Genomic DNA, 25,027 nt, shown 5'->3' with positions numbered 1-25,027 from the left:
CCCTGCAATATCAGCATTCCTTTCTTTGTATGTGGCAATCAAGGTATAGCCTATTACAGAAGTAGTGAGGAAGAAACCCAGAGCCAGGATGCTCCAGACTCTTACAGCATCTCTTGTACTGACTTGTATGACCTGGGGCAAATCCCTTCATCTTCCTTAGTTTCTCCATCTGCTGAATGACTCTCCCTAAGTGGATGTGATGCTCTTCAGATCGATACCAGCTTTGACAACTCTTCAAGAGCCAGACAAAAGAATGTTCAGAGGTATTCTCTCTCATATTAGTCTACAAAATAATTTCTTCAGCGTTTTTAGCATTTGTGTCAGAAGTAGTAAGGCAGATGCAACAAGAATCAAGGCTAAGAAAAGACTATCATACCTTTACCTGGAGAGCACTCCCATTTACCTGGTTTTCATTCCCACAACACATACTACATAATTTGTAACATCTGTGTTCATGCTGCTCAAGAAAAGCATGACTTTTGCTACTCAAACCAAAAGAACTGTTCTCACTTCAGTAAAACAGACCCTCAGGAACAAGTAAGAGTTTTGCTTCCAGTTGTTAACCATCTTCCCCATGCATTTTCCACCACCTTCCTTCTGTTCAGAGACCCAATTTCACAACTGACATACCCACATCCAAGACATCCCTCTGCTACTAGTAAAAGGTAGCTAACCTAGACAAGCGTGAGCAAGGAACACATGAATCAGAGGAGAACAGAAAGGTTCCTACCTTCTTAACCAGCAGACAACACTCAAGAGACTGAAATCCATTCCCACGACAACAAGGGAAGCAGGAGAAGAGGAATTCATCTTCCTTCCTTGTCAGCAGCTAGACAATGATGAAGAGAGAAAACAGAACCGAGCCCTTCAAAAGAACAGGGGTTTCATGTTCCCCACCTGATTGGTTAAAGCTGCACAGCAACACCCAGGACATAGCATCTCTACTACTGCACAAGGACAGACTAGAGATGATGAGGCCTGCATCACTGGGATATGCAAATCACCCTTAGACTTTCACTTTAAGGTATTAGAAATAGGCAGATATTCCCAACATTTCAGGAAAAGGCTGTTCAACCAGTGTATTAACAGCTTTTAAGCTAAACCTATAAAAACACACAAGGAAAAACTACCCTTCAAAACAGATCCCTACAAATTGAAATTTCTTAGCAAGAGCAGAGCATCTCAAGTCATCAAGTTACAGTTCAGTGACTAACCATGTCTGTGCTCCTGGTTAGTCCCAAATGCAGAGTAAAATCTGTTTACCAGAACCCCGTGTTTTCTGACACTCTTACAGACCACATTTTGGCAGGCATACAGCATTCATAGTGTCAGCTAACACAGCTCTGCTTCCAAACAGAAACTTGTTGGGCTTTGGTAACCTACTTATCTAGACTATTACAGAGGCATAAAATAATTAAAGCCCAAGGTTAAGAAATTCAACAGTTTTGAGAATGAAGTCTTACAAAGAACACTGTAAACCAAAACAGTGCCAGAGACAAGAACCACAACGTGATTACCTCAACAGTTCTCCTCTGAACCAGATGCAACATCTATTTGGCAAGAAGACATTCACCAGACAGCACACGTGCACGCGTTTACAGCTAAAACAAACTAACGTCTACAACTATAAAGATGTCTAAGTTCACACCGTTAACACGCGCATATGTAACACACTCATTCTTCCCAGATGCAAAAGGAATGTAAGCCTGTAATTACACTTCTCTAGAGATACCAAGTCCCATCTCTGGCATTATCTCCAGTGCTCCACAAACAGAACTGTACAGCTACTTCCACATGGGTAATACACTAGTCAATGACTGAGAGCTCTGATACTACACTAACAGCTCATAGAAATAAAAATCCTCCTCTCCCAAGGACCACTAGTTTCTAGTTAACACCTGCCTGAAAAGGAATACTACTTTTAGTAGCTTACTAAGTTTTTCTTTTCTAAGTTGATATGCAAAACACCAATCTAATTAGAAAAAGAAAACCAACAGAACACACACCCCCAAAATGAGACCCTGCACAACTTCTTTTCCAGCCAGATTAAGTATTTCCTAGTCAAAGCCAACATATCCTCAATTTTCACATACTGCTTTACACTTTGAGGATATCCAGGAGCTTCATAGTAAACATATCTGCATGCATACAGTACCTTTTATGACTGTTGTAACATCAGAATACTTGATCAAAACACAGCCCTAAGAAAAAAATGCAAGTAGACGGCACATTTGTTACATCTGTCTTAAGTCAAAAGTTGGCATAGTAAAGATGGCTTCAGCTTGTGCATCATATGATACTGCTACAAATAAGTTGCTTCTTTATAATCATTTAACTCTTGGCCACTGTCCCAAAATCTTCGCTCAGAATTACTGGATTCCAAAGTACATGCTCAGTATTTAACAACTTCTGGGCACACAAAAGTTAAATTCATAATGTTCTTGAAAAAGAACAGAACAATTACATGCAATTATCAGAGGTGTAATATTACATGTTGATATGTACTGCAAAGTAGAAAGGAGAGTCCTTAAGGGGACACAAGACTAATAACTCAACAATCAAAGTGTGTTAGGCCACATGTCCCTAAGAGCTGAAACTTGGACTTACCTGTACAACAGACATCTTTGTCAGCCTGCAGATGTTTCCTAAACTGTTAATTTCTCCATCTTTGAAAAAGAGGCACATGACAGTTCTGGAGAACACAGCAAGAATGACTCTTCTCCAGAAGTACCACTGCAATTGTCAGTACACTTCGATAACAAAACTGAAGTTAAAGCATTCATTTTGTGCACCACATTATATAAGAAGATATTTCTACCTGCGTATTGACAAGACCAGAATCACATGCAAATACCCAAACTGCCTCCTTGGATTGCTTTCTTTTTTAAGACACAGAACACAGCCACATCTTGTAATAGGCAAACCACAACACTCTTGTTTCAAGATGTTAGCTGCTTTCAATAGGCTTGAGAAGCCTGAAGGATTAATCTCAAGTGCTTGCTACAGTACAGGCTCCAGATGTTGCATTACCCAGACACCAAAACTCTGTTCAGCATGTCAACCCTGCCATTCTTGAGGCAGGAGCAAGGCAGCCATGCCCATCATTGGGAGTGGGCCAGAACTTCATGTGTATTACGTTATACTCTTAGACAAAACGGAAACCAGAAAGTTTCAAGTACTCATGATGCTTTTTATTTCCCTTTAGCTTTTGAACTCAAACCAACCATTTCTGCTACTCAGATATTAACCAAGCAAAACTGTTTCAGACGGAATAAGACTTGACATTTACAGTCAAGTGTGAACTGTTCAGTGATGTTACACTCTGAAAAACACTATCAACATGACCAATCCCAACTAAATCTTTCCAGATAACCTTCCAGCTCATAATCCACCCGAACAAGTGAATTAGATTCCAACTGAAAGTAAAACAGCAGCTACTACCAGCAGTGGCAAGTCACATGCAACATAACCTCAAAACTAATGAAGAAAGCCAGTAACAAACACCTCAGCTTACCATATAGGACAGTGGCACACGACATCGTCATGACAGAAGTCACCGTGCACCAGCTATACTCATAATACCTACCACAAAAATAAGCTCTCCCATTGTACAATCAATCTCAAGAGGTACAAAGTTGGTCCACACCACATTTAAAGTCTTTCAGATATTGGAGTTAACATCCATTACAAAGGCACTTCACTCACCTCTTCAGAGCAAAGCACAACCCATGACCCACATCTTCACAGGAGATAAAGCAGTGTATGCTGTACAGCAGCACGCTTCAGGATTTATAGCAGCTGCCAGAGTGGCAAATCCCCACAAGAGAACTTACTCTAAAGACCTAAAAATCAGTGTATGAAAGGTTAATTGCAATGCAGATTACCAAACCATCCTAGAAGGGCATGAAGAACCTTATGCACTCTAAAAATTGAACAGCATGACAACTACAAACAGCACAGGATCTCACAAAACAGGACCTGGGTTCTTCTCCATTAAGGCTGCAGTTTTCTTAGGCCTCAACTGAACATTATGAAAACAAAAGAACAACTGAATAATAAATGTCATCAAGTACTTCCAAAGACTGCATGCTTAATTCAAGTACCACCGATGGTAGAGCTTGCAAGCAGCTCATTCCTTCACTAGCTTGCCAGTAATGACTTCAAAAGACTGTAGTTTTTTCCATTCAGGTCTCCAGTATCTTGCCTCCACTTCTGTAAACAATGTATTTGCTGATGGAAGGTTTAAAATGCTGGGGGGGGGGTGTGTAGATGCAATAGCACAGATTTAATGACAGGAGAGTTCTGCTTCCACCAAATGCAGCCAAGCTAGTCCTTCCCCAAACATAAAGCTTTCTGGGGGCATAAGCATCAACCTCTTGTGCTATATTGACAGCACATGAGGCTATTCCTTATCTATAGCTAGGGTTAGCACTTATAACATAAGCAAACAGTAATTATTTGATAATCCTGTGAAATCCAACTCAGTAAAGCTCACCCACAGCCATAGCATTCCTAAGACGTGACCAAAAAAAGCAAATCAACAGTGGAAAAAAAAAAAAAAACCCTCATGCTTGTTCCTAGGACACTACTCCCTTTACTTCAAGATTCTTTGCCAAAGATGGCTCCAAGTCCAGTAGCACTGGCCCACTAAGTTTATAACTACCTGCTAGCCACATAAGCCATTTAGCACAAAATGTAAACTAGAAAGTCTTTTTTCAATATTAGACTCACCATAACTACAGTTCCCCATGCACTAACTGTAACTTTCAAAACAGAATACTCCACATTTTTTATCAGACTGAATTTCCCAAATTTCAGAGGCATTGCACATACTTTTGCTCAACAACAAGATACAAAGAGAAGGCCTTAATTCCACCTGCAGTCATTTATTCCACATACTTCTACAATCCCCTCCAAATGGACTGGAGCTCATTTTCAAGCCTTAACCAAAACCAACTGGGTTTTTTTCCCACCTCTGCAAAATAAACCTTATAAACAAATACCTCCATCCAACAACATACTAACCATCAGGTTACAAAGGTTAAGAAGTCACCAGAGAAGAGATGCATTTAAAACAGATTAAACCATCTAACAGCCTACTAACTACAGCACTTGAACCCTTATACTTGCTTTACTACAAAAGGATGCAGTTGATTTAGAGAGCATTATAAACAATTATGCAAAATAGATGTAAAATCAAGAGCTAGCTTCCTAAGGCAAACTTCTGAAGGGGAGGGAGGTGGTTCTTTAAACCATTTGAATCTGACAGACACATAATGCTGCTAATTCTTATAGCTAGTAAAAAGGTCTATCAATACCACAGCACTGCTGAGAGAACATTCTACATCCATTCTGAAATAGGCTTATGTTCATTATATTCATTAACTCATTAATAACATTTTGTGACACAACATAAAACTGATATGAGCCTCTTGCAGTAACAGGAACTACATGACAAGCCTAAGACCCTCAGTAAAACTGAGTTTCAGAAAAGGAAGGAAAAAAAATGCCTTATGCAAAGGGACTAGGTTTAACACAGTTTGTTCCTCCCTTCCCCACAAAGAGGAAGAGTATCAAGCAGAGGATTTCTGAAGTGTTAAATATTAATAACACATTTCAATATGACTACTATAACTTCAATAACATCCAATTACTTACTATTAGGTGTCACTAAGTCAAGGGAAAAACTGACTGTTGAGAAGTAATCCCTAGATATAAAGCAACTCTCTTTCACGCGCTACTGTGGTCAGTTGTAAGTACCAAAGCACCACATGAGCCCTTCATCACCATGACCCTCCCATTACCCCCATGGGGCACATGTCAGCTCCCCAAGCACACTACAGTCACAGAGCTGCAAGAGAATCGGCCCCTGGCTCCCTCACTCCCCAACCACTTCAAACATGCAGCTCTACTACCTGCTCTTTTCTATTCCTCTAGGCCCTTTCAGGTCATCCCTACCCAACAGCTCTGTAGTCATCTTTAAAGACCTGTCCCAAGCTGCAGCAGATTTACACTGCCCCAATTCCTATCAGTCCTGGTCTGAGGCATTCATATTTAAGAGACCATATAAGAGCTGCAAAAAACCTTCTAAGTTTTCCATACTCCAAAGTACGGAAGCCAACTGGCACAACACTCTCTGCTAAAATTCATACTCCCCCCTGCTCCCAGGCCTTTCTGGGCTATGAATTTGTTTCTGCAAGCTACAGAAAGAAGAAAAACAAAACCCCAATCAAACAAAAAAACCCACTCAGTTATCTATATCAATATCAGTATCTTAACACATTTTAAGAAAACAATAATATGCTCAATTGAACCAAGCACTGTGCATTTTTTTCTCCTTTCCACTACATACATTGTTTTTGCGTTACCTCCTCCATTTGATCAGGAGCTTATTTCCATTTCACAAGTCTCTATCCTGTGACCAGCCCTGCAGAGGAATGACCTTCTGTCAGATCACAACGACTCTGAAGAAGCTGTCAGCAAAGACTACTCATCTTTTAGGCAAGCAGGTAAGCAGCTGGCTAAGCTCTGACCTCATTTCTGTAAGCCAAAGACAAAATACAGCAATCTAAATATTAAGTACCAATTCAGAATTCTACTAAAACATTTTCCAGATAGCAATGACAATTTAAGTAGTACCAATACGTTTCTATTTTAAACAATAATAGTATTTGCATGTACTTGTTAAAACTGGATCTTAAATATTTGTTGAGGAATGTGACTAAGCAATGAAAGTTTAGAAGTACATTTATGGATAAACTACTCTAAGCAATGCACAGACATAAAAAAGGTAAAAATTAGCTATTTTACCGACAACATCCAAAGCTATGTGTTGTAGTGCTGCAGAATTCATCCACTACGAAGTATGCAGGACTACCCTGTGCTCAGTGACATAGGCAGTGAGTTACACTTTACACGTTACAACATGGGCTGGCACCGACTAGGAGATACCAAGGGTGGAATGCTTCCCCACACACACGCACACAGAGTAAAATTCAAACATGACTATTCTGACGATGGCCCACGCCAGAGCCTATTGAAGTCACCCAACTAACAAATTCCAGCGAGCTACACGACTATCTGAATTCATACAACTCTTTTGGAATATCCAATAGAGGTCCAAGGCCATGAAGTGCAAGCTAACGACAAGAATTAGCAGTCAGGCGCCCTGCAACAAGGAGGAGGGAGGCCAGCAATACCCGACAGCAGAAGTTGTGCGCACTACTTCACTCTTCACCCTCCCAGAAACCTACTGCACTCCTACAAGAAAGACCATGAGGTTTGTTTTCTGCTTGTTTGTTCTGATCGTTTTTGTTTTTTGTTTTTTTTTTTTTTTTGTCTCTTCAGATTAGCTGCAAGCCCCTACCACGGAATTACTGCTCCCCACCGGAGGCACCAGTGCCCGGGAGCGCCGTCCCCGACCTCAGCTGCTTCATCCGACCCAGAGAACGACCCGCCCGCTCCCCGGACATCTCCGACCGGTTGACTCGCCATAATATGCCGGGACACTCCACTCTAAACCACCAATGAGCCCCAGGCACCAGCCGAAACAAGAAAGAACCACCAAAGCACCCCTAACCGGCTTACAGCGGGTAAGCGGCTCTTCAGGAAGGGGGGCGGGGCCGCGGCCCCCGCGTGGCCCCACAGCCGAGCTCAGCCCGCACAGCTCCCTTTCTCGTCCCGGGGACACCGCGCACGGCCCCAGACCTCCCCTCACCCCCTTCCCCTCCCCCCGCTACCTTCCGCCAGCAGCTCCTCTGGAGTGACCTGGTAGCGCCCGACGGCCAACACCTTGCCTAAGGCGACGCCGCTCGCCCCACCGCCGCCTCCGCCAGAGCCCACACCCGCTGTCCCGCCGCTCCCGTCGGGCTTGGGCATCCGAGAAAACTTCTTCATGGCGAGGGAGGCCCGCCGGGCCCGCGGGACGGGCGCGGGGCAGCCGAGGAAGAAGCCGCTCGGGCGGGAGGGAGGCGGCGCGCCTGAAGCGAGGGGCGGCCGCTGCCCAAAGGAGGCCGGGGTGGGGGCAGCCCCGGCTCACATGCCGGCCGCGGCCCCCGCCCAGCTTCCCCTCACCCGCTCGCTGCGCCCGCTCCCGCAGCGGCCGCACAAGCAGGAGGAGGAGGAAGAAAAAGAAGAGGAAAGGAAAGGAGAAGGAAGCAACGGGAGGAACGACCCAGCGCGAGGGATGGGGCGGGCAGAGCCCCGCCACAGCCCCGGGACACGGGGAGGAGCACAGCGCCGGCCGGAGCCGCCTTGCCAGGGAGAGGCGCCAAAGCGCATGCGCGGCAGCAGTTACCCAGTCTCACCCTCTCTCACACACACACACACACACACACACACACACACACACACACACACACACACACACACACACACACACACACACACACACACACACACACACACACACACACACCCCACACACACACACCCCCACACACACACACCCCCCCACACACACACACCCACCCCCCCCACCCCCCCCACCCACACCGCCGGCCGGAAGTGAGGTTGTTGGCGCCGGGCTAGCACATGGAGCGGGAGCCAAGGGTTAGCGGTGGTGGGTGGGGGGTGACAGTTGAGCTGAGGTGGTGAGTGCGCTCGTTTCTCGCCGCTGCCTCCCGCTTCCCACTTCCCGTGCGCTCTCTCAGGGCCCTGAGACGGGCAGTTAAATGGCCGGGAGTCGCTGACTGCGAGGTACGTGTTTAGCTTGGCTATGATAAGGTGATATTTGTCGCAGTTCACGAGGCACAACGGTTGGGAAACACCCTAAGCTTCAAACCAGTTATCTCAAATGCCCTCATTCAGACCAAAACCGAATTTCTGATTTTCTGAAAACGTCAGTGACATCCAGGCTTTTGTGCTTAAACGGTGATTCTTTTCATCCAAAACCAGGGATTAGAGCCATTGAAAAAGTAGCTTCCTGCCAAGCCTGTTCTCCTTGAGTAGTCTCCCCATGCACATACACGTGAGGTACTCGCACATTTTTTTGTCTGCATTTCCAAATTATACAATAAACCCAAAATTTACATGGGATCTCTTGCCATGCTTTCATATGAAAGAATGAAGTTGCATTTTTTGCATTTAAAGTGGCAATTTAACAGCACACAGCCTTTCACACTGAATACCTAAGTTTTTAATGGGTACCAATTGCAGCCATTGATTAAGTAAAACTTCTGGAGAAGTCAGAAGCTTAACTTTTTTGGATAACATTTCAATAACTGAATTAGGTTTGACTTAATCATGTTGCTGTGCTTTTAGTCAGTAACAAAATGACAGTGTTGCTCTATTGAAGTGACAACTTGTCATACATTGAGAGCACCAATACAGTTATTCACATCAGGAGTCCCATTTCTGTAGTCATTGCCATCCTTTCAGTAAGAGGAGATCAACTTCCCAGAAGAACAGGGAGACTCCAGTTCACAGTTTTCCTTAGAAGAGAATGGTATTTTGACTGCAGATGAAAGGAACAAAGTGCTGTGAGAGGAATGGCATGATCAGCAGCATTTCATTAATGAGAGCATGCATTCTTACAGTGAGATGTGCCTACACCTCGCATAGATGCTTTTAATTAGGCCTCTGAGAAGAATGCAGATAGGTTGAAAGCATGTAAGTTTAGTACCAGTGAGTAACAAAATCAGAAAAAATAATGCATTTTCTAAAAGTCACTGCAACTTTTAGGATAGGATTGACTTTTAGGTCAACAGGATAATTTTCATTTGTTCTGGGGGTTTCTATCCTCACTCACGTGTTTTTGTTCTTTTTAAAGTAAGAGATTTAATTAATTGCTGGAGTTATTTATAGGCCAGACAGCATAAGCAGTCTTGTTATACTGGGTTCAATGCTACTAATCTCTGTCTTGACAGACTAGAAGACATCGAGGTCAACTACTAGGCATCACTGCAAACAAGTATATCAGTACTGCACACCCAGATGTGGCGATGGCTGCAGAACTCGCTGGTCTTTCATGAGTAATCTCAATGAGCCACACTGTGGTGACCTTACAATGTTCCACAGCCCATTCAGTCGCAAACTTGACATCCAAATAGTTTTTTTCTGTAAGACTCCAGCATGTTTGAGGAGTTTTCCTGTAAAGGATTTCCTTCTGTTAAGTACAGGTGAATGAAGAGACAGATTTTGACAGATCACTTAAAAAATATGGGCCCAGTCTTCCAAGCAGGTAAATGACTGATAATTTTGAGTATGTGAACGGGCCCACTGACTTTGGTTTGATTCTGCACCTGAGCACAACAACATTTTGGCATTTCTAGAAGTTGTATTAATTTCCAGGAAGGAAATGTCATGAGATTTCTTGCCCTCAGCATATGAAACCCGAAATAAACTCTTCTCTCCATTACTGAAATGAAACCTCCTGTTTGGTTCGGGCAGAGCAGGGATGCTTCAGTCTTCTGCATCTGGAATGTGTGCAGTGAAACCAGCCTATTCAATGTAACGCATGCTTGGCAGTGTGACACACAGATCAGAAGGCTCTTTGCACTACTTAAAAAAACCCTAAACAAAAGAGAAAAAAGGTGTAAAACCTTAACAGTACTCACAAACACAGTTACTTTCGGGTTGACGTGAAACAATAGATGGTCAGAAATAAAATCCAGCGACAAAAAACAGAAAATCAAAAGTATGAATCCTGAAGTGAGGAGAGATCAACTACAGAGGTGGAGAAGATGGTGTCGGGACAGGGAGAGCCATAGGTTGGGTCAGATAATGTATCTGTGACTTTATTCAGAGTGCTGGAAATCTAGATCCCCTTCCTGAGTCTTGACTGCCAGACAGCCTCAAGCTTGCTGCCTCATCTCAGGAGACAAAAAAAGTTCCCATCTATAAATCAGGATAAGGCAACTTTAAGTCTGCTGCTTCATCTCCATATATAAAACTAGTTATTTTAGTAGTATTTTTTTACTCCATTGTAAAATCCTCTCAGGATTTATGGAGGAAAGCTCTAGGTAAGAACATTACTTGAAAATAAAACATCAGATATTTCACATGTGCTTGGAGTTTGAAACGTGATGATTAATCTTCTCTATAACTGCTGAATAGATCAAATACCTTTACCTTCATTACTGTTTCTTAAGCATTTCTTTCCTTATATCTCTTTCTACTCACAAATCTTTCCTGCGTACAATACATAAATTGGTTTTTTAAGTCAGTCCCATGGGAATAAAACAGCTTCCTGCAAAAATGTTTGATATCCCCTACAGAAAATAGTTATTAAGGCAAAATAGAAGTAGAAAACTTTCTTTGTGTGAGTGCTGTTTTGGAAATGTCTCTTGCTTTTTCTGAACAGACTCTTTTCATCTTTATTACCCAAATTAATGAATGTTAGAAAAGAAAAAGAAATCTAATTTTCTAGAAATACATTGGTTACACATGAAACCTTTCTTCTTTTTTTTTTTTTTTTTATTTGTAACATGTACTCTCAAGTGTTCAGTTATTAGTACAGCAAAGTTTTGTTCTCCTTATTCAGGTATGTGAGGGTTATTTTCTATCATGTAATCATTCAGTCAGTGTGAATAAAACACTACCAGAGAGAAGGTTTTCCCAATAAGCAGTTTTCATTCTTTTTTCCCCACTCTTACTGCCTCATTGTTGCAGGCTTGTTTTCCAAGCCTTGAGAAACATCATTTTACACAGAGAAGCAGCGTACAATCTTCCTATCTTAGCAAACGCTGTATCTTAGTTTCATGCAGCTGACCCTGATGCAGTCTGTTTTAGACACAGTTTCTAAGACCAGACAAAATGTTTATGATGAGCTAAAAGCTAAGAAAACCCCAGGAGACAACTGGTTTTGGTTTGCGTTTGCTTTTTTCTAGCATCAAATCATATCCCAGCTCCTCATCTCAGAGGCAGTAGTAGTAGTGAAAGGCTTTTTTTGTTTGCTTAATTATGTATACAAAATAACAAAGATTTTGGTAGGTTGTGAAAAATGTTGGCATGGAAAGTATGATGACTTTGGGGGGGGGGGGGGGGAAGCCCACAAAAAAAGCAAGGAAGAAGACTGAAATCACTTGATGCAGAGGGGTAGCACTAATGAACTAGAAATCAAATGCATTCTCTGTCGTCTCCTCTGGTTTGGAAGATCTGAGCAGAGGCAAAGGCTTTGCATTGACCTTGTGAACAGAGACAAATTTTCATTCCTTTCTGTTGCTGTCAGCTATTTTAATCGGGACAGAAACAAAGCGAGCTGTGGAAAACAACTAAGTAACTGATTTCTGACATTCAAATGGAAACAAACTGAGGAGCATGCTGGTGAAAATATTTAAGGTACAAACAGCTGACATCAGCTGTGATGACACAGAGCGCAGCGCTCATTTATACTGAGGTCAAGAGTGTTTTGTTGCAACATGAGATTCAGTCATTTGTGCTACAGCCAGCACTAGGACCAAAGAAAGTATAAATTGCTTGTTGGTGTGACAACCCTCAGCTCGTTCAAAACTGAAATGGCAAGTGTGGAAAACATAAGGGCTGATGCGTTTGTAAGAGTACTACCTAGAAATCTTGGGGGAAAAATAGGAAAGAGGTTATTACAAGCTCAGAATTGTTTGCATCTTGACCTGGTAAATTGCTTCATGTTAATAATAGTCTGTTTCCCTTCTGGAAAACAGTTTCCTGTGTTCATCCTGATGACAAGGACTTTTCCTCCGTTTGATAGGGCAACATATTGCTGCTTCTTTGTAAGAGTGTATAGATCTGTATTTGATCTCTTGAAGTCAAACTCTCTCCTGCCTTCTCCCATCCAGGTGCCTAGTTATTCCCAGCTCACCAGCAGTCTGTTTTAATTCATTCTCTCTCACAAACAAAACCTAATTTCACCCTTGCTTTAACAATTAACTTTTGCAGTCCTAAAGATGTCTAAGAGGTTTCTCTATAGAAATGAAGTGGGCCCTGTACAGCCTTATGAAGGAAGGCCACCATTCTAACTTATTTAATAAATACGTCTCAGAAAGTTATTTTCTTCTTGAAAGAGTTATGCATGTGACCGAAACATGTGGCCTTTCTAAGCAATCTTTAAACCTTCTTTCACAGTTTATAAAGGACCTGCTGATAGTCCACATAGGTCTGAATGTGGCGCAACTTTCCCATGCGTGAAAGCTAAACTTTGTTACAAGAAAACTAAAATGCACAGATTCCAACACTAATAATACTCTCCTACTACAGCTGCTGTTGAGGTAAAAAGAAGGCTAAAAGGCAGAGGTCAAGCACAAACATCAGGTCTGAGTGGTACCTTAATTTCAGTACCATACAAATTGGAAGATAGCATCCTTTATTTAAGTCACTTTGAGATGTAAATACAATATTTTATAGCAAAAAATCCAATCCAAGCATCACCAAAAACCCCCAGAAGCATTGGTATGCCCAGAACTACTTGTAGCAGTAAAATGTAATAAAAAAGCCCCAGCTATTGAGGTTCAAGAAATCATTTTATTTCACATCTCTTTCTTTTTACCCTATTTGCAGAGATAGGTTTTACTGTTACAGTTGTTCTATAAAAAAAGCAGTGGACTTTTTTTCCCCATGTATTTTTTGATCTTAGAGAAGTACAAAAATATCTCCGGTCATCAGTCCTATGCTAAAAATACTTACTTCTTTATATAGTTTTATAAGCTCAAAAGGAGAGAAAAAATCTTTGGAACTGAGAGCCTAGGAAGAAAGAATGTATTTTGGATCACGACTGAGCAGCCTTTGTGGTGGTGCACATTAAAACATTGAAATGGTGCAACAACAATGGCTGCAGATGCCATTGCTGGCTGGCTCATCTGTAAAAGCCCACTTCTAAATACTTTTATCTTGGTTATAGATTGTTTAATTTTGCAAACAGGTTATTTCCACTTACAAGCTGTTAGCTGAATGTATGTTTCAAGTACTGTGGAGGTGTGAACTCCAGTTCTAGTTTTGTTTGGTTAGAAAAACCATTAAGACTTTTGGATGTTGTTTAGCCAAAAGCATTTGCATCCAGACTAAGGAAAAGGAAGAATTTCATTTGCTGCTATTGTGGTTGAAGTTACATGCCACAACAGAAGTAGTAGCAAAGATGGAGAAAATTGCAGCAAGTTTATGCCAGATCTAAGTAGATACAGAAATACTGTAGTAATTGTTCATAATTTTGCAACACTTTCCTGAAATAGGCTGTCCATTGTTCCACTGTGCAAAAAGACAGTGACAGAGCTATTGCATATTCTAATGACTGTTATCTCATGCTCTGCAGCCCCAGTGCATGCTAAATAGGATAGATAAGTGTTCGGCACAAGATGGGCATAACTTTCTGTTCTAGAGAGCAGAGAAGATTATTAGGGGAAGAAATATGTTGGATCTGGTTTTGACTAATATGGTGAAAGTAGTTATAAATGTAGAAGAGTGAAATGTATGAAAGCAATCACAAAACAGTTTCACTGTGTAAGGAAAGTAGTAGTGGCAAAGCATAGGTGAGGGACTTCAGAAAACTTCATTAAGTATCACAATACTTGCACATGGAACCTTGGGATAGTAAGTCGAGGAATAAAGAAGTGCAGGACGCCTGATGACTTCTGAAAGTCAGACATAACAGCAACATTTTCTGATGCAGTGGAAAGATGGAAAGTTTGGGAAGGAAACGATATGCAACTTTGAGATGGAAACATTAAGTTATTTAACATTAATTAGATCAAAGAAACGCAGCAAATATAAGGCATTTAGAAAATACATCCTCTGAAGAAAGGTTAAACAAGACTTATGCCTCTGGAGAAGGGGAGAAAAGAACAAGTTAATTTTCTGCTATGCAAAGGTTGTAAATTACAAGAAGATGATAGATGTTTCTCAATATTTACTACTAGGAATACAAAATAATTTGTCTTAATTTACAGGAGAGAAAATTTAAACTAGACAGTGAAAGCCTTTGCTATAATTAGGGCAAGGAAGCGATAGAAGAAAACTAATTAAACACAGTCCCCTAACAAAAACGTTGTAGAAGCTTTAAACTTCTCAACATTTCATTTGTGTTTTTTTTTAAAGGGTAAATAGACATGTATCAGTTCGGAAAAGACCAAAGCTGAGTTATAGATACACATGATGTTCCCTCGTGCATGGTGATAGAGGAGCAAAGTAGATTCTTCTCAACTCTGTATTTCTACCTATGCATTCAGGACAAAGAAGCACTAACTCAATCCAGTTTAATGTAACATGTAACAAAGATGTCACAGAACTTACCAGTGGTTCCAGCCTGCAATGGGCTGGCTGCTTTCATTTACTCTTGTGCTCCACTATGCTTGGTTGGAATGGGCCTTTAAACTGCTGCCGTGTTGACTTTACTAAGGAAATTATTCCATTTTTTATTGAAAAGTCAGTAAAGTAATATAGGTTAGTTTTCATAACACATGAAAATCAGCTTGAACAGCAGAAGGAAGAACAATTCATGAAGCAGACATAGCAACATAGGCCCATAAATAAAGTTTTGTGACGGGATATGTTTGGAAAGAGGGACTGTGAGCTAAACCCAGCAAAAGCATAAAGTGTTTTTCAAGTTCACTTTTTAACCTGGCTAGGAAGTTGAAAAAATGGTTTAAACAATCTGAAAAGCTTTCAGGACATGCATTCTTTTCAGAGCATGTGTTGGTTTTCCAATGCCAATAAAATTGTGTAGCCTGTAAAAAAAAAAAAAAAAATCCTTTCTGCATTTTTACCCTGTTTTTGTTTTTTTTCTCAGCTCACAATAGCAATAACAATTTCTCTGCAGGATCTTGGCCTATGACTTCCCTCCAGCCTTTTTTTAGCCTCTAGGAAATGCCTACAGCTAGTCATCATTAAATTTCTACAGCTAGTCATTATCAACTGGAGTGTCACCAAATAATAGCAATGCTTTTAATCTTTACAAAGGGTAATGAATTAAGACTTTGCAGTGTCCTTGAGAGGAGAGTAAAGCAATCCAAGGAGCTGTGACAAAACCTGGGCACTGCCTGTGTAAACACTGTTACTGCTGACAAGAGCAGAAAGAAACAAAAAGGCATAAATACTTTAGACGGCAGCTGCCAGAGCCTGGCCCTCTAGCAGTGAATGATTCATCTTTCATGAGCAACTCCTGCTCACCTCTACACCTTCAAACTGACCAGGCACAGGTTTTTAGCACTAAAATTCTACATGTTTGTTTGCTGCCTCATCTCTAGTTCATTTTATCCACAGTTACAGGGCTATGAACTTCTGACCATTTGTCAAAACACAGAATGAGAGAAGATGCCAACTAGCCCTGGGTATTAGTCGTGATTATCATCTGTAATTTTATGCTCCAGGTAGGGCGTAAAGGGAATGCTGCATCCTCCACACTGAGTTTAGTAATCCCAGTGGCACAAGTAGCTTCCACTGGGCTACAGCTCTTCTCACTAACATGACTGGAGAGCTGGTGCATAGGAAAATAGAGCTGATTCAGTGTCAGCTGTTCTCCCACACGTGCCCCAGCAGAGAAGCATTGGCACAGAGAGGCAAATAGGAGGGAAAGGATTAAGGGTTGGCACAGCTGTTTATTCTGTGGAGCAAGGGGAAACTTGACTTCTGCTTTGTCTTTCATTTTGGTTTTCAGGATAGTCCAGTTGTGCACTGCACCAAGTCTACGTTTGACAGGAGCACCCAGCAATGATAAGAACGCAACACTGGTATTTGCCACTGCCTGTAGTGATGGCATTCTAGGGGCTGACATTCACTCCAGTGTAGCAGCACTTGTTTAGATGTGAGCTTAATTAAATCACTGCATTGTGCTCACTGCTGAAGCAGTTCCTAAACTGATTGAATTAATCAAGGCAAAGTCTTTATTCAAACTCTTGCTCCAGTGCTTTATCTGTGATCAAAGAGGTCATTTCCACTTTCCCCTGTGAGCAGTGGGTATACCCAGAGAGTAGCATGGCATTGCTGTTCAGTTGTTGCTATCCTGCCCTATATCAAACACTCAAGTCTAGAAACTAAATCAGCAAAGTGCCTCATCCAAATCAAAGGCAACTATGTCCACAGCTGATACCTGTCAGCATCACTATAAGAAACCCCAGGAAAAGAGTGTGTGAGGAAAGTCAGTAGAAGTTGGACTGGGCAATGTCGATAAGTCTATGACCCTGGTATGGGTATACACAACAATGAATAATATAAGAACATTTATTTAGCACACTCTGTATTTGTATTCAAAAGCTAAGATAGGCAATTACACCCAAACAGATGATTTAAGCTGCATCTGGAAAAAGGTATAAATATACAACAACAGAGATAGATACAGAAATATACACAGAAATAATATTATTTATGTATAAGAATACTGGGCTAACCTGTAGAACTCTCTGCCACTAAAGTTATAGAAATTAAGAGCTTAGATATATGCAAAGGAGACATCTATTTTGATAATAAGAAGAGGCATAATTACCTCAAGCATCTTGGTAAATTATTAAGTTGCTAACCAGCACTATTAACCTTAGTGCTTCATTCCAGGTGGTAGGAAAAGTGTCTTCATTATTTCCATATATATTGGTTACTTTCTTCTTTTCAGCATCTGCTGTGGTTTGCTTTCAAAATCTAGACGAATCAGTGTCAGGTACTAGATTAGACTTCATACACAATATATTCTAATATTGTTGTATAAATATTTTAATTTACCTAAATATCTCATCTGCCTGCATAACTCTGTGTGCTGGAATTATTAAACACTAATGAGAAGTAAACATTTTTCCAAAAAAATGGCCCATTTACTTAAAAAGCAAAATCTGTTGGGGGGAATTTGTCTTCTATTCTTCTATTGAGGGAAATAGTGTTACTGTTCTCTTAGCTTTCTACATTATCTATTGCTTGAGAAATGGGGGGGGAGGGGGGAAATGACACAGTTGTGTTTCATTTAGTTTGGATTCATTGATTCATTAAGTGTCATTTCCAAAAGCATTTTCAAGCCCCGCTGTCCCAATGAAGCCAGGTACTTTGCAGTTACTAACTCTGAGTTACCTGGAAATAAAAATCATGGGGTGTGACAGAGCAAAGCAGAACTTTCCTAAGTATCCTCCTGCTTTTCTCTATCACCAAGAAGTGCATAGTGACAGCCGCATCTGTGCTTAAATATCTGTGGTGAAATAACATCCTAAAAGAAGGCAATGGCAGCCTTGTGCGTGACCAGAGGTGGGCTTACTTGCAATGTAGGCTGCAAGAAGCTTGTTTACAGTGCCTGTTAATGCTGCCTGTGCTGATCTAGGTCCACCAAACAGCCTGAGAAACTGCTCTGGTCTCTAAGCAGTCAGAAGCTGTGAAAAATTTAGTAGCTCAAGCTCATGAGGGAGACGTTGCTAAAGTGCAAAGGGCAGTTGAGCATGTTTTCCCTGTTGTGCCTTTGGTACCTTCTTTATTAAAATGGACAACTGTCCAGAGCCAAGATACAAACAACTTTTCAGCCTAAACTGTGGTTCTCTGCTAACGTGGTTCAACCGTAGTGGTCTGTTTGCATGGAACACATGCAGCCACGTGGCTTGTATGTGAAGTCAATGGTAAAGGGAATCAATATTGTTACAATCATCTTCAATTACTTGTTTGCACGAGGAGTAACACTAGGCACTCAGATGTGACATTTGGTGCATTGCATTTCAAAAATTCCTTTTTTCTCATTTATAGTAAGCAGTGAATATCTTATTCCTTGGATAAGGTATGGAAATTTCTAGCTATGCTTCTGTCAACCTTAGCTGCTGGTGAGCAGGTGACTCCTGTTTCCATTTGTGAACACTATGCTTTTATACAGAAAATGCTTTAATACACGGAAGAATACACAGCCTAGCCTGTCTTAGCATAGGCTTGCCACTGAAGGCACCTGTGTCTACCAGAAAAGCACATTAGGATGCACATTAACAACTGTGTGGCAAAAGTCACAGTTTCATGATACGATCACTGAGTAGTCTACAGAAGTGGGATCCAGGCCTTTATTCTTGCAGAACCCAGTTATGAAGGATAAATAAGTAAAGTGGGATGTTAACTGTATTGATAGAGATTTGCAAGTTGCCTCCTTTACCAGAGAAGGAAAAATAAATTCTTTCTTTTAGTGCTATGTAACTCTTGTATAATAGACTAAGATGTGAGGGGCTACCTTGCCATTTGTGCAATGATACAAATTCAGCTTTTTAAAAATGGAGAGAGCATAATACAAATAGTCAGCTTAAACATTTCCATGTCCATGGTAAACACGTGTACATGTTTAGGGCAGAAATCAGTACTGCATACACTAAAAACCTGCATGAGAACAACTGGGGACAGTTAACTGCATCACAGGTTTTCTTCTTTTTCTATGCAATTATGTCTGAGGTACAAAGTTACATTCTATTATCAAGTGAAATCATGACTCATCTGAAATGAGGTAAGTTGCACAACTTTGAGACAAAAGAACCCATAAATGTGGGTTTGCTGTTCAGAATCACTAATGTTGCTAACCAATGACAGAGGACCCAGAGGGATTGGACTGTTTTCTGCAAAAGCACAAAAAGAAGTGTTTGCCCACAAGTTTCATCATAGGTTCTTATCACAGCACCAAACTGGTATTTGTGTTCTTCAGCATTATTTAGGCATAAAAAGGAGAGTGAGTTTACCCTTCAGCGTCAACCCTTCATGGGGTGCAGCTTATCCTCTGGTGTGTGTTCTCAGCTCTGATGATCACATACATCTGCAGGCATTGAAATATTCCAATGCATAAATACTAAGCCTGGGCATTCTGAAAGGTGCCAGTGGAAATAGAACCACGGTCACGAAGGGGGAGTGACCCTTTACGCAGCAGCGGGGGCCCTCCCCCCCCCAAGGGCCAGAGGACAACCTCCACTATCCATCTCAAGGACACTGATGGCACATGGTCATCCCACAATCCCTGTGACCCTGTGACAGAAAAGGGAGAACTAGGCATCTAACACAGAGTTAGCAGCAGATAGTCTTTGTAGTAGCATCCTACAGCTAAAACCTATGAGAAGGTAAAAAACATGCTACAGAGTACCAGCCTGATAAACCACCACAATACCCTTATCTGATGGGAGCAGGAATCTTCTGCTGAGCTGTGCTCTACAGTTCTTCCCCAAACATGCTTTGTCTCTGGAAAAATGCATGTGTGGCATCATTAAAAAAAGGATACAAGCTTGCCTGTCATTGATGAAGTAGATAAAAAATGGCTTGATGTTCTCTGAAGTACAGAACACACAGTGTCTCTAAAAGTGTGGAATAAATTGCCCAATATATTCTGGATGAGAAACAATATGTCACACTGTTAAAGACACACTAATGCACTAAAGAACAGGCTTAAGGTCCAGCCTCAACTTGGCATTATCATTTCTTAGGCTTTCCCTCCCGAGGTGGTATATATAAACATAATACTGCTGGGGGACCCAGTGGGAATTTCACTGTTGATTATCACAATTCCCAGAGTAAATATCTGTAATGAATCAATTTTTTATTTTGAGAGAGGTTCAGCTAGAGCCATCTAACTCAGTGAGCCCTGAAACTCAGTGATCTTTATTCTATCATTTGGCTCAACAGTAGCTTGTCTAAGTGTCTGCTTTGAATTGATAGAAAGTTGAAAGAGTGTTTCAAGAGTGCATAAGGCAGGCAAATGTGCAGCCTTATTTTAAGACAGAAATTATTATTTGTAATTATTACATACAATGATTAAACCAGGCAGCACATCTCTAACCTCCCACTGTCTCCTCAAGTAGAGGATTAAGCCATGTTCAAATATAATTCCAGTCATTCGTTTTGTGTCCCCATACACCAGTCAATGTTAGGCAACTACAGGAAGAAAAAGGCACAAACAGTAAAACAAAAGTACAAAGAGCAGCTTAATACTACAGTAAGCAATTTAAACAGCTGTCTTGATTTATCACAGCACAGTGTTTTCTTCATTCCCCAGCAAGCATCTTCTCCAAAAGGAAAAGGAAATTTTTGTTAGTGCCCACCAACTGGGCAGAGCTGGAGAAAGTTGGCAAAGATTTTCTTAATTTGTTTCCCATATAAAATGTAAGGCTTTATTTGCCTTTCATGCTACTGTGAGGTTTGGGTTTATATAAGTTCATGCTTTCAATTTGCAGAAATTAATATTAATTTTGTACAGACACGCTATACATACAGAGATTCACTACTATTTGCAGACTTACGGGTTCTTAGTATCTTCAAAACCTGTTTCTCCTCACAATGTAAATGGCAAAAAAACAAAAAAACAACAAAAAAAGATCAGATTCCATAAAAGAAACATTGAGGTTAAAAAAATTAGATGCCCTTTCTCTCCTCTTTCCCCAAACACAGGAAATATAAAATGCTCAGGTTTCTACAAATATCATATTAGCTCTAAGTCATCCAAATAGGAGGAGTTCCTTTAACAAATAAAGGGGAATGTAATATGCTGTACATGCAAGTAAGAACTCTACCCTTTCTATATTCAAGTTAGTCTCAGAGTCCAGTTTTCTGTTAACTTGTCCAGCATCCTCTGTTTAGTCTTCTCTCCAACTTCCATGTTGCATCTTGCCCTTGTTAGGTGAGCTTTTCTGAAGAAGGAGCATAGTTTCTCACACTGGGAAAGCACATAGCTCCTTGATCTCTGCACATGAATGTATGGAGACAGCAGCCCTGTAGCTGAAAGCAAAGAAGATGACAGGGTTACTTGAACTAATAATTCCACAGCTTAATCTCATTTCTTCTAAGAATTCAGTCTCAGTTACTTGCACAAAATATGGAATAAAAAAAAAAGGAAACAAGGTGGGATAAGTGCTCATGCTGTACTGTCTCAGAGGGATGACACAGCTTCTGTCTGCCTTTGCAGTACTTTGAGGAAACCTGTGTTCAGCGGAAGATAGGCATGAGTGGTCCCTAGGTATTTGAGGGCTCTGGAAGTGATAAAGGCAGATGGAGGAGCCATCTCCCATCTAAAGCACGCTGCCGTGTGAGCCAGAGGCCTACATCCTACTTTAGAATTAATACTGGTTTTTGACACAGCAACAAACCCAGCTGACCTCCTCCTGGGAAAACAGTATAAAGACAGCCAGAGATAAAACCTGAGTACCAATCCTGCAGCAGGTGTCTTCCATCCCAGTAAGGGCACACTGCTACTGTAGACCTCAAAACATCACTGGCATGGATTTTACGGGGATTTCTCACCTATCCCTAATCAAGCTAATTAAATCTGCAGTGTCATAGACCAGAAGGCAGCTGTAGAATACAGCAGTTTATGTTGGCACCATCAACGTATCGACCCAGTTATTTCCAAATTTGATATTAACATACAAATCCTGCTTCCAGTTCTGACTCTGGAGGCACACCTTTCTGCCTGACTTGTCAATGAACTCCATCTGGGAAAGTAATACTGTAGTTTTATTTGTGAGACGCTCTGCATGCTGATGCAAGCTTGAACATGATTCCCTAGGCTCAGATTGGGTGGGGAGGGGACAACCATGTTACAAACATGCCCACAGATAAATTCTTGAAGTATGCTGTTTTTCATGTAACACCATTTTCTTTAAAAAAGTTGATAGGACAGCAGTAGCAGGTTTCAAGCTACTTCCTCTCATGTCTGTGTCCATACTCTCAGCTAAAGCACAGTTGGCACAGTTGCCTCTGGAAGACCCCCTAGCACTGAAATGCAGCAAGCCTTCAGCAGGACATGTAAAAAGGGACAAAGCTGCTAAGTGGCTCACTATGTCTCCAGATGAAGTACTCCAATCAGTCCTAATACAAGCCAGGAGAAGATGGAAGACCAAATTTCACTTGTTTAATCTGTAACTTCCAGTAAGTTGTGTTGCCCTGCTAATTTCTAGTGCTTGTATTTCTAGACATGTGTTTTGCACCACAAAGTCAAGTCCCGGTGAAGCTATTAAAAAATTATTGAGTTTACTTCCCCTACACAAATCTTTCTAAAGAGATACTTCCCAAAATAACCTGGTTTCAAGGGTAATGTAGAAGTTGTTTATTCCCTTTCCAGAATAAGTCCTTTCCAGAACTGGATTCCTTCCATGCTGCCTTTTCATCCGAAAATGCTTGTTTTAGTTTAAGTGATATGTTTCAATGTGTATGTCTCTTGAACCTCAACTACCTGAGACAGCAAGAATATTAATTTCCCTTATGGGATAGCATCATGGAATATTTTATATACCATGACAAGCAACCACTTCTGTAGTATTTGGGTCCAACATTTCCTGGGCTATTTAATCTCAGCTTTTTAAAAATGAAGTGTCCTGTAATAGGAAACTGCATTAGAGTGAAAGTAATAAATGCTTCATTCAGTGTGCTTGGCCAAAATAGCTCACTGAGTCTTGGAATGAAAAGACCCTTGTCCATAACAACACAGACACAATCACAAGCGCAGACAGGATGGTTTTGCCTACCAGGGAAAAATGCTTTGTAACATTAAGAAGGAGGAGGGAAACCTTTCAGTGGGTAGGGCAATCAGTTTGGGAGTAATTAGGACATTGATAATGGGGAGTGGGGAAGAGATGGGAGATCAGAAGTGCATAAAGAGGACAGCAGAGTGAATGTCCCTTCTTCTTAAGGAAACCCCTTCCTCTTGTTCCCTTCCTGTCTCCCTTAAGAGAATATTTAGGATAACTCATTACAGAAGCATTCCAAGGAGGAAAAAACAACAGTTGTCACTCCCTCCTCCTCCTCCATTATACTTTCTCAGCTATATCTTCTTGAACATTGTAACATTGGATCCAAGCCTTTTCTATGTCATCCTTCTCTTCAGTTTTTTGTGTGTTTCTCTTCTTCCCTAGTGTTCTCCTAGGTTTTGCACTTTGCCTTCCACTTCCACCCCTTCATCTTGACTCTCCCTTTTTCTTTCTCTGGTCTTAATCTGCAGTTCTCCTTTAACTCCTTGTAATCCCTCTCTCCAGAGGGATTCATGATACAAATGGCAGCAGCAAAGGCAAATTGAGGTGCTCATCAGAAGCTGAAACCACAGGACTTGGACAATGATTTGCCAGTGTATCAGATCCCGCAGCAGTGCTAAGAGTCATCCTACGAAGACTTCATCTGTTCACAGAGGTCAGTCAAGCATGCTGCTTTTTTTTATTTGCCATCAGCTAATGGCTTCCCAGGCCAGTTAAAATTATCCCACAAGGTTCCAATCAGCATGAAAACTGTCAAAGACAACTGCAGCAGTACTACAGATCTCGTCTTGACTGAGGCTCAGCACTTCATCATGGTCACTTCTTGCTTCCCTGAAAGTAATTCACAATTTGGTCTCAGCAAGAAGGACCAAAGAAACAGCAGTCATGCTTAAACCAAACATTTTATTCTGATAATGAAATTACCCCAAAACAGTTAGTCTAGTTAGGCAGAGCTATAATTCAGAATACCTGTCAAATGTAGGGAATGCTGCTCTGTATGTCTACAGTGTGGTAACTGCCTCTGGAAGGATTTTTCAGATATCACAGCATTTCTGTCCCTTCAGGGAGTGTTGCTTTCAATTCCTGCCTCGATCACAAGTCCTCTGACAGGACTGTCCTGGAAAAAAAAATTTTTATTTGCAAGCTCTTTTCAGGCTATACTGTTTTCATGCTCAGAGTTACTAGACCTCTATTCAGGGAAAAATATTGGCTGCAGAGACAAGACTTAGATACTCACCCAGTTTGTGGTACACAGGAAATTTAAGGTACAGAAGTGTCTAGTGTGGGACTAACAGTGAGGAGACCCAGGTGCTCTTCCTGTTTCTGCAGACAATCTGCAGTGACATGAGACTAACAAGTCTGTGATCTGGTGGCCTACACTGAGTAAAAAACATTTTATGCATCAGTTTACCTCACCACAATGAAATCTGCAAAAATAAAGAAGTGTAATGAGTTTTTAAGAGGAGGAGATGATCTCCCGTCTCTTGCCATGGGAACAGAATCTCCGAAGACAATTTGCTCTCATAGTTCTCTCCTTTTTGACAGCAATAGGATTGGTTTGTTCCAAGGCAAAGTGCTTTCTAAAGAGGCTGCTGCATTCTTTCCAGATGGACATTGCATTATCTCTCCATACTCTTAGTGAACCTTTCAACATTGCTGACAGCAACAGGAAGTTACTGATGTGC

At 41.2% G+C, this 25,027-nt stretch overlaps 1 protein-coding gene and 1 long non-coding RNA gene across 2 annotated transcripts in view; both read right to left on the bottom strand.

Annotated features, from left to right (window-relative positions):
• Window positions 1-8,118, bottom strand: part of BMP2K (BMP2 inducible kinase) — a 50,222-nt gene extending 42,104 nt beyond the window's left edge. Inside the window, exon 1 of the mRNA XM_061345864.1 lies at window positions 7,740-8,118. Within this exon, the coding sequence (XP_061201848.1) occupies window positions 7,740-7,896 (157 nt within the window). The 5' untranslated portion in view covers window positions 7,897-8,118. The remainder of the gene's footprint in view (window positions 1-7,739) is intronic.
• Window positions 8,119-18,604: 10,486 nt separating this feature from the next.
• Window positions 18,605-24,628, bottom strand: LOC133208131 (uncharacterized). The gene is made up of 4 exons (XR_009724255.1): window positions 24,580-24,628; window positions 21,390-21,594; window positions 20,626-20,754; window positions 18,605-19,454 (listed from the first exon to the last, which is right to left on the bottom strand). It is a non-coding gene; the product is annotated as an uncharacterized LOC133208131 (long non-coding RNA).
• Between the last annotated feature and the right edge of the window lie 399 nt (window positions 24,629-25,027).

Source organism: Neopsephotus bourkii, unplaced genomic scaffold (genome assembly GCF_033783945.1).
Source record: "Neopsephotus bourkii isolate Nb327-2 ecotype Australia unplaced genomic scaffold, CSIRO-AGI_Nbou_v1 NB_244, whole genome shotgun sequence".
Taxonomy (NCBI): Eukaryota; Metazoa; Chordata; class Aves; order Psittaciformes; family Psittacidae; genus Neopsephotus; species Neopsephotus bourkii.
This window is presented reverse-complemented; position numbering and strand designations above follow the sequence as displayed.